The 17,949-nt window shown below is 43.2% G+C and overlaps 1 protein-coding gene across 6 annotated transcripts in view; it reads left to right on the plus strand.

Moving 5' to 3' along the window:
• Window positions 1-8,218: 8,218 nt before the first annotated feature.
• The window catches only part of PAPOLA (poly(A) polymerase alpha), a 66,215-nt gene continuing 56,484 nt past the window's right edge, over window positions 8,219-17,949 (plus strand). For 3 of the 6 annotated variants that reach the window (XM_030929883.1, XM_030929884.1, XM_030929885.1), the window contains exons 1-2: window positions 8,229-8,440; window positions 11,652-11,711. In XM_030929883.1, coding sequence (XP_030785743.1) covers window positions 8,433-8,440; window positions 11,652-11,711 — 68 coding nt within the window. In that variant the 5' untranslated portion in view covers window positions 8,229-8,432. Of the gene's footprint in view, window positions 8,441-11,651; window positions 11,712-17,949 lie in introns of all 6 variants that reach the window. The other 3 variants (XM_010353679.2, XM_010353680.2, XM_010353681.2) reach the window with 1 other exon arrangement.

The following is a 17,949-nucleotide window of genomic DNA, read 5'->3' on the forward strand; positions in this document are numbered from 1 at the left end:
CAAAACAAATCAAAAAACAAGCCATCAAAAGAGAGCTTCTTTGTCTTCATGGGGCATGGAACCAGTAAAATAAAAAAAAGAATAAAAGAGAGCTTCTACATTCTCTCACTACAAACCTATCTCTGCCTTCCCATCTGCTACAGAGAACTGTGTGTGCTCCCGTCTGAGGTCAGCCCTCAACTTCTGCCCTTGCTCCTGTCCCTCCTCACATTATCAGATTCAACTCTTAAAATTGCTCTCTCGTAGCTTAATTTTTCCCTTACTTCTGGATCATCATGCCAAGCTTTAAACATGAGGTACTAGCTTCCGTACTTCAAAACAAGACAAAACCAAATTAAAATGCAAAAACCTTCCCACACCTCCACATCCTCCTCCAGCTATGGTCCCAATATAGCAAGGTTACTAGCCAGCTCCTTATTTCCAAATTCAATTGGTAATTCTCAGGCCTCATCTTACTGGGTGTCTCTGAACATCTGACATATTTTATCATTTCCTCCTTGAAACACTTTCTTCCCTCCATCTGAATGTCTCATAGGCATGCTAAACTTTAACATGGCCAATGCTGATTCCTGATCCCCCTCCTCCCTCCCCTCTACCTGCTACTCCCCCATCTTCCCACCTCAGTTATTGGCAACTCCATCCTTCCAGTTGCTCAGGCCCAAAACTTTGGAGTCATTCTTGATTCTTTTCCTTTTCTTTCTCTTTTTCTTTTTTTTTTTCTTTCTTTCCTCTTTTTTTTTTCTTTTCTTTTCTTTCCTCTTTCTTTCCTCTTTTTTCTTTCTTTTTTTTTTAGATAGAGTGGCTCAATCTTGGCTCACTGCAACCTCTGTCTCCTGGGTTCAAGTGATTCTCCTGCCTCAGCCTCCTGAGTAGCCAGGATTACAGGTGCCTGCCACCACGCCTGGCTAATTCTTGTATTTTTAGTAGAGACGGGGTTTCACTATGTTGGCCAGGCTGGTCTCGAACTCCTGACCTCAGGTGATCCACCTGCCTTGGCCTTCCAAAGTCCTGGGATTACAGGCATGAGCCACTGTGGCCGGCTCTTTTCTCTTACCCCCCATCCAATACATCAATGTATTATATTGGTTCCACTTTCAAAACGTATCTGGAGTCTCTGTGCTTCTCATCCTTCCAACACTACCATCCATTAATCCATTAACCCATGATTCCATTAATCTATGAATGGGTTAATGCATGCATGAGGACAGGGCCCACATCGCCCAAACATCTCTTAAGGGTCCCACCTCTCCATACTGCCACACTGGGGATTAAATTTAAATATGAGTTTTGGAGGGGACAACTATTCAAATCATAGCAAGCTGGTATCATTTACAATAAAACAGGTAGGGGTAGCCTAAGGAAGATGTGTAAGACCTCTACGGAAAATTACAAAACATTACTGATAGTAATTAAACATGAAATAAATGGAGAAATGAAGGGACAGACCATATTAATACTTTATAAAACCCAATATTGTTAATACTTCAATTCTTCCCCAAAAATGATTTATAGAATCAATGTAACTCCAATGAGAATCCCAGTATCTTTCTCCTTTCTCTCTCTCTCCCCTTCCTTCCTTCCCTCCCTCCCTCCCTCCCTCCCTCTTTCCTTCCATCTTTGCTTGCTTCCTTCTAACTTTGTTTTTTGGGGGGATGAAAATCAGTAATCTGGGCCAGGCGCGGTGGCTCACGCCTGTAATCCCAGCACTTTGGGAGGCCGAGACGGGTAGATCACCTGAGATGGGGAGTTCGAGACCTGCCTGACCAACATGGAGAAACCCCGTCTCTGCTAAAAATACAAAATTAGCTGGGTGTGGTGGTGCATGCCTGTAATCCCAGCTACTTGGGAGGCTGAGGCAGGAGAACTGCTTGAACCCGGGAGGTGGAGATTGCAGTGAGCCAAGATCATGCCATTGCACTCCAGCCTGGAGCAACAAGAGCGAAATTCCATCTCAAAAAAAAAAAAAAAAAAGAAAAGAAAAAGAAGAAAAGAAAAGAAAATCAGTAATCTGGTTCTAAAATGTATATGGCAATGCAAAGGACCTAGAATAATCACAACAATTTTGAAGAACAAACCTAGAGAACTTAAACTCTCCAGATATCAAGACTTATTACAAAGCTACAGTGATTAGAACAGACACATACATCAACAGAGCAGAATCAGGAACCTAGAAATGGACCCACACATTTATAGTCACCTGACTCACAGCAAAGGTGCCATGGCAATTCGATAGGAAAGTATGATCTTTTAAATAAATGGTGCATGGCCATCAACTAGAGATCCACATATTAAAAACAAAGCCAAGCCTTGTTCTCTATCTCATACTGCACACAAAATTATTTTGAAGTGGAGCATAGAATTAAATGTGAAAGTCAAAATAATAAAGTGGCTGGATGTGGTGGCTCATTCCTGTGATTCCAGCACTTTGGGAGGGTGAGGCAGGAGACCTGCTGGAGGGCGAGGCAGGAGAATTGCCTGAGGCCAGGGATTCCTGACCAGCCCGGTGACATAGCTGAGACCTCATCTGCACTAAAAATAAAATAAAATAAAAATTAGCTGGGCATGTTGGCATGTCCCTGTAGTCCCAGCGACCTGGGAGGCTGGCGCAGGAGGATCAGTCACAGCACTGCACTCTAGCCTGGGTGACAGAATGTAAGACTTTATCTCAAAAAGTAGATATATAAAATAAAAGGGGATATGAATTTAATGAAAGGACTGCTCAAGAGTATAGTACTCATGGGATAAAAATGCTTATATTATTATTTTTATTTTAGTAATTAATAAGTCTGGTCTTTAATTTTTTGAAAAGTACTGGCCCAGTGGATCATCAGAGTTCATTACTGGGATAAAAATCTCTGCGTCACACAGTATGTCCTATGACTACTCCTAAATGACAGTAAAACACAATTCATGTAGTTCCCTCTATATGAAGAGTTTCTGCTCTCAAAAACATTTTCATGTATTTTTTGTTTGTTTGTTTGAATGCACTGTGGGCCTCTGGGAACCAGTTTTGAAATTCTTTCTACTATTTATGACATTGTTCTGTGGAAAATGCAATCCGAATGATACAGTGGTTCCCCCTTAACTGGGGTTTCTCTTTCCTGTTTTGGTTACCTGTGGTCAACTGTGGTCTGAAAATAGTAAATGAAAAATGTTAGAAATAAACAACTTATAAGTTTAAAATTCCGTACCACTCTGAGTAGTGTCATAAAGTCTTGCGCCTTCTTGCTCAGATGGACATGAATCATCCCTTTGTCTGGTGTTTCTACACGGTATACACACACTGTATACACTGCCCGCCAGTTAGTCACTTAGAGCAGCCCTCTCCATGATCGGGTCAACTGTCCAATATTACAGTGCTTGCGTTCAAGTCACTCTTATTTTACTTAATAATGGCCCCAAAGTGCAAGAGTAGTAATGCTGGTATATTGTTCTAATTGTTGTATTTTATTATTGTTGCTGTTTACCTCTCACTGTGCCTAATTTATAAATTAAACTTTATCATAGGTATATATGTGTAGGAAAAAACATAGTAAATACAGGGTTTGGCACTACCCTGTTTCAGGCATGTGCTGGGACTCTTTGAAGGGATCCCCTGGGGGTAAAGAGAGACTACTATACTTAAAATTCCAGTAGAACACATCTTCCCCCTTCTCTGCAGCCAGAAGAAAACAGAGACCAGCAGCAGCCGGAGGGAGGTGTGGGCAGGACACAGGACAAGCAAGGCAAGGGTAACAGTAGACTGGTACCAATATACTATTAATTGGTCTTATCTTACTCTTCACTTTCCTTGGCTAGAGTTTTATTCTTAACTGGGTCCTAAATAGGATCTGTGAGCTAGCTGTGAGCATCTAGCTCATTACTCATTCATGAAATTTGAGTTGGAGTAGTCGCTGGGTGTATATAAGGTCCTTCCAGAGCCGAAACATGATTCCAAGCCATGATTCTTGTTTTTAGAGTTTATAATGTTTCCAGCTCAAATTTCTCCTCTTAGCTCCGGAAGCATATTTTCAACTACCTCATAGACATTTCTGAATGTCCCACAGGCAGTTCAAAATCAACACATAGCTACTACTCTCTCAGTCTCATCCACTTACCTAGTTATACTCCTCTATTTCCTATTTCATTTATCAGTAGCTCCAATCACTATCACCCACCCCCACCCAGAACCTCTGAAATCACTTTGGTCTTCTTCCTCTCCATCACCTCTCACATCCAGAATTAGCTATGCCTTCTAAATCTTTCTCAAATTGCTCCCTTCCTCTCTTCCTTATTTCAAATTTCATTTCTCATCTGAACGACTGCAAGAGCCACCTCATCCATCTTCCAGCTTCAAAACCTCTCCTAGTTCAAATTCATTCCTTACGCTTTCAGTCATCTTTCCAAAAACATCAATGTAACCTCACTCCTGTTTTAAAACTTTCAATGGCTCCTCCATTCACAAAAAGAAAAATTTTAAATCTCTCAGAATTAACTTCAGATCTCAGATCAAAAGTCAGTTGCTCTGAAATCCTTCTCTATCTGAAGTTGGCCTCCACCATAACTCTAATGCCTGGTTTATTAATGCCTCTTATCACAATCTATAATTCCCTTGTCTATTTATGGAGTCATTATATGCTCTCCCATCTCCCCCTACTCCCTTTATTATGAGACATGGTCTCATTCTGTCACCCAGGCTGGAGCGCAGTGGCATGATCTTGGCTCACTACAGCCTTAACTTCCCGGGCTCAGATGAGTCTCCCACCTCAGCCTTCGGAATAGAGGACTACAGGTGTGCACCACTATGCCCCTTATCTTCTGCCTCTCACTTAACTTTCCAGCTTTATTTTCACCACTCCTCACTAAATATTTTGTGGTTTAGTCACTTTAAAAGTCTCCCTTTCTTCAAATAAATTATTTGCACTTTTAAATTATTATTATTATTCTTTTTTTTTTTTGAGACGGAGTCTCGCTCTGTCTCCTAGGCTGGAGTGCAGTGGGGCCATCTCAGCTCACTGCAAGCTCTGCCTCCCGGGTTCATGCCATTCTCCTGCCTCAGCCTCCCAAGTAGCTGGGACTACAGGCACCCACCACCACGCCCGGCTAATTTTTTTGAAGTTTTTAATAGAGACAGGGTTTCACCGTGTTAGCCAGGATGGTCCCGATCTCCTGACCTCGTGATCCACCTGCCTCAGCCTCCCAAAGTGCTGGGATTACAGGTGTGAGCCACTGTGCCCGGCCCATTATTATTATGATTTTTTGAGGTGGAGTTTTGGTCTTGTTGCCAGGCTGGAGTGCAATGGTACAATCTCGGTCCACTGCAACCTCCGCCTCCCGGGTTCAAGCGATTCTCCTGCCTCAGCTTTCAAGTAGCTGGGACTACAGGCACCCGCCACTATGCCCAGCTAATTTTTTGTATTTTTAGTAGAGACGGGGTTTCACCATGTTTGTCAGGCTGGTCTCCAACTCCTGACCTTGAGTGATTCTCCCGCCTCGGCCTCCCAAAGTGCTGGGATTACAGGCGTGAGCCACCGCGCCCGGCCTCATTTTATTTTTAAAAATTGTTCTCTTTACCTGAGATGCCCTTCTACTCCTTCTGTCCACTTACCAAACCCTAACATATCAGGACATGTCTGAAGTGACCTCTTAACATGAAGTCTACCTTGACTCCATCCTCAACCCTCGCTATTGTTCCTTTTAAATGTCTTAGGCAAGTAGCGTGGTATCTAGCACATTCTAGGTACTAAATATTCATCAGCTGGCTATCTAGCGGCCTCATTCTATGGAAGGCTGAAACAAAAATAGTTTGAAGCAATTATAGACCAAAAGCATGGATGTTTAGCGTCCCTCTCTTCACTGCCTTCTGAGATGCCTGGCAGAGGACAACATAAGCTGAAAAAGTCCCATTCTTTTATTCATAAAGTACATCATTAGTGCATTTTTTTTTTGGACAAGGTCTTGTTCTGTTGCCAAGCTAGAGTGCAGTGGCACGATCAGGGATCACTGCAGTCTCGACTTCCTTGCCTCAGGTGATCCTCCCAACCTCAGCCTCCCAAGTAACCGGGACTACAGGTGTGTGCCACCAAGCCCAGCTAATTTTTTTGATTTTTTTTTTTTTTTTAATAGAGACAAGGTCTTGCCATGTTGCCCAGGGTGGTCTAGAACTCCGGAGTTCAAGGAATCTTCTGCCTCCCAAAGAGCTGGGATTACAGATGTGGATGAGCCACTGTGCCAGGCCCCAGGGCATATCTTTATAAGCAGCTTTTAAGTCCACAGCCTTAATACATTATTGAATTTTCTGGATGTCAGATTTTCAGTCTTTTAGGGACAACTATGCTGCTGGGTCCCCAGCCAAAGCCACCTTGATGACAAAAGGAAACAAGACTAACTGGAAGAAATGAGAATCAAACATAAGTCTGTTTCCAAATAAGCACTATTTAATGGAAATGAAGGCCACATATATAACTTAAAATTTCCTAGTCATCACATTTAAAAAAATAGGTAAAATTAATTTTAATAGTATATATATATATATACATTTTTTGAGACAAGGTCTCGTGTCACGCAGGCTGGAGTGCAGCAGTGAGATGATGACTCACGGCAGCCTCCACCTCCCACTCCAGCAATCCTCCTACCTCAGCCTTCAGAGTAACTGGGACCACAGGCACGTACTACCATGCCCAGCTAATTTTTTTTTTACTTTTTGTAGAGACAGGGGTTTCCCTGTATTGCCCAGGTTGGTCTCTAACTCCTGCTCAAGCGATCCTCCCACCTCAGCCTCCTAAAGTGCTGGATCACAGGTGTGAGGCACCGTGCCCGGTTTACATTTTCTTTACTGCAATATATCCAAAATATTTCAATGTGCAATCAATACAAAAAGAGGTATTTCACATTCCTCGAACTGACACCCATGCGTATTTTGCACTTTCAGTGCATCCTAAACGGACTAGCCTCATTTCAAGTGCTCAGTGGCCCTAAGTGGCCAAGGGGCTACCTAATGGACAGGGCAGGTTTAAGGACAGGTCCTGTGCTTTTCCCACTCGGAGTCACTAGTCCTACTAGACCTTCTGTGAAAAAAGGGAAAGCCCTTTGTGAAACTTCCTGAGGCCTCACAAATGCGTATTATTACATTTAGAGTTTAAAACTTTGGTTAATGCAGCGTCCTGTATTTGATTCTTTCCCTCCTCCTCTCCACTAACCCCCTATGTGACACCGTAGAACTTATAATTCGTTCTAATTCGCAGATGGAGGGCATCTGAGAGAGGAGGCTCTGCCTCAAACACTTTCTCACACTTTTGCCGAGAGGTCGCGAGAAGGTAGGCTTCCAGGTCCCACCTGAGATAGATTACGGGCTGGAAACACAGTCAAGGGAAAATTACGACCAAGACAGCCTTTGCTAAAATGCCAGCGGTGACTGCCATTGATGTTCCTATAAAACAGGTCAGCTCTGTCAGGAAGTTTCAGTGCATCATTTGTTCAAAAGTAAAATCAGCCCATGTTCCAGAATTCGGGAACTGTCCTCACAGCCCCAACCTACACATTTATTAGCTCAACAAATATTTCAGCGCCTGGGTCAGGCATCAGGAATACACTGGTGTTAAAACAGACGGAAAACTCCCTCTGGGTCCACTGGGTGGAACGCAGTCTGGAGGGAAAAGGAGTACTGGGGACATGTTTTCGTCGGCTCTGGGATAAGACCTCTCGCCGTATCACACGCGGCCGGCACCGCTGCCCGGTAAAGTACTTGTTACTTTGCAGTCGAGTACGAAGCGGCTGAGTAACCGGTTCCAACCCAAGGTAGCGACTCATGCGAGGCGTTCTAAGCGCCGCGCTGTGGGGTACACACGGTGCACGCGTGGGTGCCTCAGCCCTCTGGCAGCGCCTTCAGGGACTCCGCTCCACGAAAGAGCAGCCGCCGCGACCTCAGGCGGCGGGAAAAGTGGGACCTCACAACGCGCCGGAAGCGGCGCCTCGTGGGCTTGGGATCTCTCCGGGTTCTTCCTTGCGCCGTCCACGCCGCACTGCCCATGACAGCGTCCCCGCCCAAGGCACAACTCACCTCCCGGAGCCTCCCTGACCGTTCCCTTTCACCATCTGACACCCACCACTAAGCGTGAGAAGACCGGCGTGGTAATTGCCCGGCCGCCGGCGGCCGTAAGAACTCCGCTTCCCGTGAGGCTTCGCGGCGGACGGCGCTGGTGCGCAGGCGCGCGCACGGCGTGCGTGGTGGCGTCAGCAGTTCTAGAACGTTGCTGTGGTAGCGCTCGGGCGCCATGTTAGGACGAAGGGGAAGGAGGAGAAGCGCTTAAAGCGGCGGGAGCGGTGCGGGAGAGGGGTTGGACCCAGGGCTGAGGCAGGCCCCCCCTCCCTCCCGCCTCAGTGGATCATGCCCAGGGCGGCAGTGGCGGCGGTTGCGGGGGGGAAGTGACTGGGCGGTGCCGGCGCAGGAGACGATGCCGTTGTAAGTAATTTGTATTCTGTTTTCTTTCGCTCGCCGGCTGGGCCTTTGGGGGGCGTCCGGGAAGGGGAAGGGGTAGGCGGAGAGGGTGGCACGCGAGCCCGACCCTCCCCCCGGTAGGAGGCAGGCAGGACTGGGGACCTTCCTGTTTCCTCGTCCGCTCGCCGCCGCACTTCTCCCGTGTGCTGGGTTCCCGCGTACCCCGACCCTTCCTGGCTGGGTCAGCTGCCGTCGGGCCGGGGGCCTTCCCCTTCCGGAAGAGCTGGAGGAACCTCTAACTAGCCCGGCCACTCCAGCTTCTCCGCCCCGTCCACAAAGAAAACCAAAACAACCCCAAAACAAAACATTGCCTGGCGGCAGGGAACCGAGACCCTGCTCCACGCGGGATCAGCACTGGGGGTTCGGGCTTGCTCTCGGCGCCCCTCGGGCCCATTCGATGTTGCTTTTCTGTTCCTGGTCTGCCTCATCTTGCTCACTCTCTTTCATTTCCAGATGCCTGTGTTGTGCGCCAGAGTTAGCTCCTTTCCACTGACCTTGTCTGAATGTAGGAGCACGAGTTAAAAGCCCAGCTTTGAGCGTTGAGTCCCCCTGCCTCCACCTCCGCCCCAGTCCTCCCTAGCATTCACGGTCGGTCGGAGAAGGGGGCACTTCCCAGGGTGCCCTCTTCCGAAACGACTTACGTATTGCTTTCCCTGTTTTGTTTTGATGGGGTAACCGGGTTTCATTCTGCTTCCTTCTTTCTCTGTCTCTGGTGATACTTTTTTTTTTTTTTCCTGGTTGTAAGGCTTAAAGCTAGTCTCTATGCTTTCTAATCCCACTACGCGTTTTTCTTTTCTTAGAGCGTTTTTAAAAAGTTTTTTTCTCCCCTCCCCCTTTCTGATAATGAGATATAATTTGGCAGCTCATTGCCAGTAGATTACGGATTTTTTTTTCTGCAAATATACAGCATTGTAGAGGCCTAGATAGTGAGACCGCATTTCTTCCATTTTTGAAGATTGAAGCGTAAGAGTGCCTCTTTGAGACCAGGGACCGCGTTTTCTTCATCTTAGCCTCAAAACGCAACATGTAATTGACAGTCAAAGTTTTGGTTAAATTCAGAATAAAGATTTTTGTGGTTTCTAGACGTCGAATGTAGTAACTCAGATCTGTTTTTTTTTTTAAGTAAGGATAATTTCTTTTGCACATAATCACCGATTGTAGTTTTACAATTACATGTGTGTGTGTGTCGATGTGTTTCTTTACAGGTGAGACTTTAACTTTGACACAGACCCTCATGACTTCTATCGAAATTTATGTATTTTAAAATGATTTTTCATGGCTCCCACCCACCTCCTTAATGTTATTAAGTTTATCACATCTGTGATGAAAACGTTTGTTAGACTTAATTAACTATACATGTCTAAAATCTTGGAATCTGCATGGTTTCTGTTTATCGATTTTTTTCCCTTTCATGGAATGGTAAGAGACCCTAGGAGAACTGAGTCTAAGCAAGATTTTTGTGGTGGTTCTCAGTTCAGTAGGAAATAAATGTTTGCAGTGATGTCATGTGATGACAGCGTTATTAACAGTTAACATTTTGCTGTCTTTGAAAAGGGACTTCTTTTTCTTGTAATCATACTAGCATTAAAAATAATAGATGTACACCTTAAAAGGCTTCAATGAAGAAATAACATTAAGTAATTTTGTGTCTTATTTCTAGGAATTAAAAGTACTTTTATACCTACTTTTCCCCCAACATTCTTTGAAGAGGGAAGGTATACATTTCTGTGAAAGACCTTAGGTATTTCAGATTCTTCGTGTGTTCGTTCAAGTGTGTAAAATGGAAGACGGGGCCAGGCGCGGTGCCTCACGCCTGTAATCCCAGAACTTTGGGAGGCCCAGGCGGGTAAATCGCTTGAGGCCAGGAGTTTGAGATCAGCCTGGGCAGCATAGCAAAACTTAATCGCTACAAAAAAACACATAAATTAGCTGGGCGTGGTGGCTCATGCCTGTAATCCCAGTTACTTGGGAGGTTGAGGTGGGAGGATTGCTTGAGCCCCAGGAGACCGAGGCTGCAGTGAGCCTTGATCATGCCACTTCGTTCCAGCCTGGGCGACAAAGAGAGACTCAAAAACTAAGTATACCATAATTACTATAGTGAACAGTAGAGAGACCAAAGAATTAAAGAAAAATAGGGCTTCTTCCTCATGAATTTGCTTGGTTTTTCATGTACTGCTGTCACACTGTCATAAATTTTGTATTTTTGATGTGTTGGATTGTGATTTCCCCGCTATATTGTGTTTGATTTTCATTTTTGGTACACCTGTCCTAATGTTAAATTTGGATGGGTGAGTGGCATTGGGGCATGGACCCTAGGTGAGTTGTCAGAATGAATTTAAATCAAAATTATCGAATTTTAGGATATTACAGAACATTTTGATCAAGGGTCCATATTTTGTCTAGATTTCATATGTAGCTACAAACATACTTTTGAAAAGATTATAGTCTGATTTAAGAGCTATGGTGGTAAACCTTCTGAAAGTTTTGATAGTCTGTGGATCCATTAAACAGAGTTTCTCACCTAGTCATTATTGACATTTATGCCAGATTCATTCCTTGCAGGTGCCTGTCCTGTGTATTGTAGTTTGTTTAACAACATCCTTGGCTTCTACCTACTGGATTCCAGGAGCTCCACCCCTCCATTTCCCCAGTAATGACAACCAAAAATGTCTCCACATATTGCCAGATGTGCCCTGGGGTGCAAAATCTGGTTGAGAACTACGGCATTAACAAAAAGTGTGATGTCCTTATGGAAATTAGATATATTTCTGCCCTACTCTGTGTTGGTCAGATATTTTTGGCATCAGCTCAGTTCCGAGTATCAGACGTATGATAAAAAGGTGTAAAGTAAGAGTAACCAGTATCAGTAGCATTATATGCCTCATGCATAGAATGTTGTCGAAGTTACCAAAAAGAGTTACTGCAAGACTTAGGTGAGACAATAGCTTTCCTCTCAAATATTTGCGGGTGCTGCACAAAAAAGAGGGAATTGGAGTAGTTTTACATCACCATAACAAGCAGAACCGGTACCTGCTGGTGGATGTTCTGTGCTTCCCAGAGCGTGATCTGTGGATGCTTGGGGAGGGGGACCACTGAGATCTTAAAGAGGGTATATAATGTTAAAACAGTTTTCATGTTACTGAGATGTTTTGTCTTTCAACATTTGTACTTATAGTGCAAAAGCAGTGGTGGGAAATGCTGTATCCATCATAGGAACAATCAAGGCAGAGATCCGGTATTGTATATAGTCATTTCCTTCCTCCCTCCCTCCCTCCATTCTTGCTGTTGTCCGTTCGTCCGTTCCTTCATTCTTTTGTTCTTGACAGAGTCTCGCTCTGTCGATAGGCTGGACTGCAATGGCCCAATCTCGGCTTACTGCAACCTCCACCTCCCGGGTTCAAGCGATTCTCTTGCCTCAGCTTTCAGAGTAGCTGGGACTACAGGTGTACGCCAGCCACCACGCCCAGCTAATTTTTGTATTTTTAGTAGAGACGAGGTTTCACCGTGTTGGCCAGGATGGTCTCGATCTCCTGACCTCGTGATCTGCCCACCTCGGCCTCCCAAAGTGCTGGGATTACAGGCGGGAGCCACCATACCCGGCCGACATTTTATTTCTTAAAGACTGCACACTCATAGTTTTAAAAAGCTTTTGATGAAACAGTAAAAGGAGGTTAATTTTATCAAATCTTGACACTTTATCTTTTTAATGTACTGTGACCATGGAAAGTAGTTGTGAAGCTGTATACTGGGGAGTAAAATGGTGGTTTTGAGGAGCACTTGTATGTTGATTTGTGAGCTAAGCTGGTGTTTTCATGGAGCTCCATTTTTATCTGAAAGAACAAGTGATGAACTGTGGATATTCATATTTGAGTATTTAGGAGACTTACATGAGAATAAAGCGAGTCTGTCACTTCAAGGTAAACAACTGACTGTATTCCTGGCCAGTGAAAAATTTGAGCTTTCAAGCAAAATATAGAATTTTAGAAAGCTTGCTTTTCCATCACGAGCTTGACAGTTTTTCCCAATACTTAAAAGATGTTTCTGCTGGCATTGGTGGATTAATGCATGTAGTTTCAATGCTGTATAATGTGTGCTTAAAAAAATAACGTTTTTGGCCGGGCGCGGTGGCTCAAGCCTGTAATCCCAGCACTTTGGGAGGCCGAGACGGGCAGATCACGAGGTCAGGAGATCGAGACCATACTGGCTAACATGGTGAAACCCCGTCTCTACTAAAAATACAAAAAAAATAGCCGGGCGAGGTGGCGGCGCCTGTAGTCCCAGCTACTCGGGAGGCTGAGGCAGGAGAATGGCGTGAACCCGGGAGGCGGAGCTTGCAGTGAGCTGAGATCAGGCCGCTGCACTCCAGCCTGGGTGACAGAGCGAGACTCCGTCTCAAAAAAAAATAAAATAAAATAACGTTTTTTAATATTTGGTAGGCCTGTATAATTCAGTGAACCCGTATGTTCCAAATGGCCATTTGTGATGTAATAAAATCGTATATGCGTTCAAGGGTACAGTCAGAGTGCAAGGCAAACCAGATTTTAATGCAACAGAGTACCGAGGGTTTATTAATAGGGTTTTAACTTTCATATTGTAACTAATCTTTGCAAAACTACCACTTGGGGAGTTCTGGTGTAGTATCAAAGAAGACTACCCATAATTAATTGAAAAGACTAAATACTGCTCTTTTCCAATTACAGTGTTGCTCCCAGCACTATAGGAGGCCAAGGTGGGAGGATTGTTTGAGCCTATAAGTTCAAGACCAGCCTGGGTGACATAGCCGTCTCCACAAAACAAAAAGAAACAGTTATAATATTGGTTTGATGCCAAGTTTTCTTCATATGCTTCAACTAGAACAATTTATTGCAACAGATTGAGTGCAGAAGCAGCTATGAGAATCCAGCCATCTTTGGTTTAGCCAGAATTAAAGAGATTTACAGAAATGCAAAAGCATGCCATTCTTACTAAATTTTTTGTTTTGGAAAACAGTTTTTTAAAGCATGTTAACATGTAATGAGTTTCTTGCTATTTAAATGAATAAATACAAGGTTTTCAGTTATAATTTCCAATGCAGTGGATATTGGTAAGCATAATGCATGTAAGTAAGAGCTCTTTGGAGTGCTCAGTACATTTTAAGAGTTGTAAAGGGGTCCTGAGACCAAAATGTTTGAAAACTTGAGAAATCCTAATTGAGAACAGCTGCCCCAAGATGAAGTAGGCTTTTCAGTGGTGGTGTGAGCTGCCCATGCAGCACCTCTGGTGTTTTTTTGTTTTTTTTGAGATGGAGTCTTGCTCTGTTGCCCAGGCTGGAGTGTAGTGGTGCTAGCTCGGCTCACTGCAACCCCCACATCCCAGGTTCAAGCAATTCTCCTGCCTCAGCCTACCGAGTAGCTGGGATTATAGGCCTGTGCCACCACGTCCGGCTAATTTTTGTATTTTTAGTAGAGACAGGATTTCACCGTATTGGCCAGTCTGGTCTCAAATTCCTGACTTCAGGTGATCTGCCTGCATTGGGCTCCCAAAGTGCTGGGATTACAGTCCCACCACACCCGGTCTCTGGCAGTTTTCTGAACACTGTCTGGGAATGGACATGCACCCCACTCCACCCCAACCCTCTGTTTTAAATTTAAAAATTTTTAAATAAAATTTTTTTGTTGTTGTCAGTGAAAAACAATGTATTAGATAACCTTTAGGAAAGATAACAGAACTGAGATTTTGATTCTCAGATTTTAAAATTTGGAGTTTTTATAGTGAATTGCTGCTCAGTAAATGTTGATTATGGTTTTGAGATGTGGTGTTTTACCTGAAACATATTTTCAGTTCATATTTTTTGGTAGAGAAGTTGGAAGGCAAGGTATGGGAGTTGAGTAAATTTATGAGCCTACTCAGTTCCTATCCCTGATTGTTTTCCTCACCTTCTTAAGGCAGAAGCCAGTTCTGGCTTGATAACAACTTTAAAAATGTTTTGACTCATCAGAACATTCTATTCCTGGTTAACTAAGTCAACTTTAGGTTAACATTACAATTAAATTTCATCTTTAGTTTTATCTAGGCAAGTTTATAAAGCTAGCTTCTTTCAGGTAAAATGAGACCATTTGACTTCTTAGCTAGTTTTCATTTTGGGAGGGTATGTGTATCTCTTTTATTCTGTATGTTCAGGGTTCTAATTACCTAGCAGCTTTTAAATAATTGGACAATGCCAGTTTATGATTTACAAAGCAGCAACATTATAGGAGGTAATTGGTTCCCCTAAAAGTTGGTTAAAGTTGAGGCTCAAAAGAATACCTGACCAAGGTCATAAAGGTACTAAATTGTAGACTGGGGATTAAATCAGCTCTGGATTCCATATTCCATTCTCATTCCAGTACACTATACCATTTCCTGTGGACACTGTAGGGAACCATGTGTGATTAGCTCAGTTGGAGTCTTTATTTGTGAGACAGGGTGTCACTGTTACCCAGGCTGGAATGCAGTTGTGCAATCATGGCTCACTGCAGGCTTGACCTCCCAGGCTCAAGGGATCCTCCCACCTCAGCCTCCTGAGTATCTGGGACTACAGGCATGCAGCACCACATGTGGCTATTTTTTGTATTTTTTATTGTGTGAGAGTGTTTTGCCACGTTGCCCAGGCTGGTCTCAAACTCCTGGGCTCAAACAATCCCACCTTGGCCTCCCAAAATGCTGAGATTACAGGCATGAGCCACCACACCTGGCCAGTTGGAATCTCTATGTAGTTTCAAGTAGAAATAATTTTCAAGCTCAAGTTTTTTGTGTGTATAACATTTAAATCTCAAAGTATTTACGTAGTGAAAAATACATATGAAAGTATATAAACCAAAGTAACATAGTATATACTTGTAGTATACACAGAATGTAACATGCTATAGAACCTGAGATCTTATGCATCGCTTAATGATTGGATTCTGAAAAAATGTGTTAGGTGATTTTACTGTGGGAACAGTGTACTTACACAAACCTAAATGGTATAGCCTACTATGCACCTTGGCTGGGTGATTACGGCCTGTTGCTCCTAGGCTGTAAACCTGTACAGCGTGTTACTGTACTGAATACTGTAGGTAGTTGTAATACATTAGGAAGCATTTGTGTATCTAAATGTATGTAAACACAAAAGGAATAGTAAAAATACGGTCTTATACTGTTACGGGACCATTGTTCTATATGTGGTCTGTGCTTGACTGAAAAATGCTGTTATGTGGCACACGACTATACTTTTAGTGACTTTATTTGTGTATATATTCTTATTTAAAGCCATGCACAGATTTGCCACTTACAGACCCCACTTTGTGGCCAGTACCTTTTGTGGGAGTTGCCTTTTTTTTTTTTTAATCTTTGGATTGTATGTAGGCCTGCTGAACTGTATAGCAATCTCATTTGTGGAAACTTCAGGATTTGGGAAGAAAAAATAGAGGCATTCTGTTAGATTTCTTTCTTCCTCTTTTGTTACATAATTATTTTTCAAATTTGTATTCCCTCTATATTTTGTCCAGAAATTGGCTTCTTGCATTTTATGTCAGTTTTTATAATTTTTGGGTTGATCAAGTACAGTGTTTCTGTCATTTTGATCCTTAGAAACATTTAAATTGCATTTCCTGAAATTAGTGTCTGTAGTACTATGACTTACTATGATTATGACTATTTTCTGATACATTTTCACACTCTTTCATACTTTTTCAGGTCCTGTTTCATACTTTATTAAATTTACGTTTCTTTCATTTTCAAGTTGTACTTGGCAAGTTGATGTAGGAGTGCACAATTCAACTTTTTTTTTTTTTAAGTTTCTCCTAGCCATATGAGAGAGAGGGACATACACACACAAATACATGCACTTGTGTGCAAAGGGGCAGTTGGAAGTATCCTTATGAAGTGAGGAAAAATAACTTGGCTATTGTAGGAATTGAATAGCAAGTACCCTTTCTGTGCGTAAGCAACCTTGAATTTTCAGTTTGGCCTTGGGCTTTATCATACATGCTTTATTCTCCTTGAGCGTAAACAAACTATTATGTCATCTTTGAGCCTCTGCTACTGCTTTACTAACTATTGACTGGATGGCCCACCTGCAGTACATTTTTAAGAATATAGTGGGGTCTAAATATATTTTTTTTTTTTTTTTTTTTTTTTTTTTTTTTGAGACGGAGTCTCGCTCTGCCACCCAGGCTGGAGTGCAGTGGCCAGATCTCAGCTCACTGCAAGCTCCGCCTCCCGGGTTTACGCCATTCTCCTGCCTCAGCCTCCCGAGTAGCTGGGACTACAGGCGCCCGCCACCTCGCCCAGCTAGTTTTTTGTATTTTTTTAGTAGAGACGGGGTTTCACCGTGTTAGCCAGGATGGTCTCGATCTCCTGACCTCGTGATCCGCCCGCCTCGGCCTCCCAAAGTGCTGGGATTACAGGCTTGAGCCACCGCACCCGGCCTAAATATTTTTAGTACCACTTACACAGAACACCTTGGTGGACCATTTAACCAGCCTTTTAATTTCTTAGCATATATGCTATTTTGCCAATATTCTTGCCTCTAAACTACTATCATTATATGCTGCATACCTTGTTAAAAAGGAGGTTGTATTATTTTGGCTCAGAATTAATATTTAATGCACAGTGAGATACTTAAAGAGATCCCTGTGTCTTTTCTGTTCATGTCCTTCGAATGAGCACGTTAAGGTGGAGACCTTTCAGCAGCACCTGGTACTATGGGGAATTGTGCCTTCTGTCAGTTACTGCAGTCTCTCCAATGGTTTCCAAAGAACAAGATTAGCAAGTTTGGCTTTCAGTTTTAACTCCATCATGCACATCATCAAGCATTTTCTGTTAAGTAGTAGCTATGAATTGGGACAGTTGACTCTTAATATCATGGGCCACAACTTCTTCCAAATGCCTACTATCAGTAGGTGGGGATTAATCAGTAGTGCCTGATGAGCTTTGTATACATTGAGACATAGGCGGGCTGTGGTGGCTCATGCCTGTAATCCCAGCACTTTGGGAGGTCAAAGTGGGAGGATTGCTTGAGCCCAGGCGTTTGAGACCAGCCTGGGCAACATGGTGAGACCCTGACTCTGTTAAAAAAAAATTAAATTGAGATGCAAAGTACTTAAACATTAACTGTTTGAGGAAAACACCAATGGAAATATGATGTTCTGTCCTTTTGTGTGTTAGTAGTCATCTGTCTAGATCGCACTTCTCCCTTCCGATCATTTACTGTGTACACCTTAACCTTCTGGCATAGTCATGATTTTATCTTTGTTTCTTTAATGTTTTTTTTTTTTCCAAGCTTCTACTTTGGACTTGTTTAAGGATCTGAATCCCAGACTAAATTTGAGATTGTCATTGAAAACAGAGACTACCTTAAGCATCTTTGTATTTCTGATTTTATTTAGCATTGTTTTTTATGCATATTTAGGAATTTGGTACATTTCAGCCTAATAAATACTGTACTTTCTGACAAAAGGTAGATGAGAAAA

This window comes from Rhinopithecus roxellana, chromosome 5 (genome assembly GCF_007565055.1).
Source record: "Rhinopithecus roxellana isolate Shanxi Qingling chromosome 5, ASM756505v1, whole genome shotgun sequence".
NCBI classification, from domain to species: domain Eukaryota; kingdom Metazoa; phylum Chordata; class Mammalia; order Primates; family Cercopithecidae; genus Rhinopithecus; species Rhinopithecus roxellana.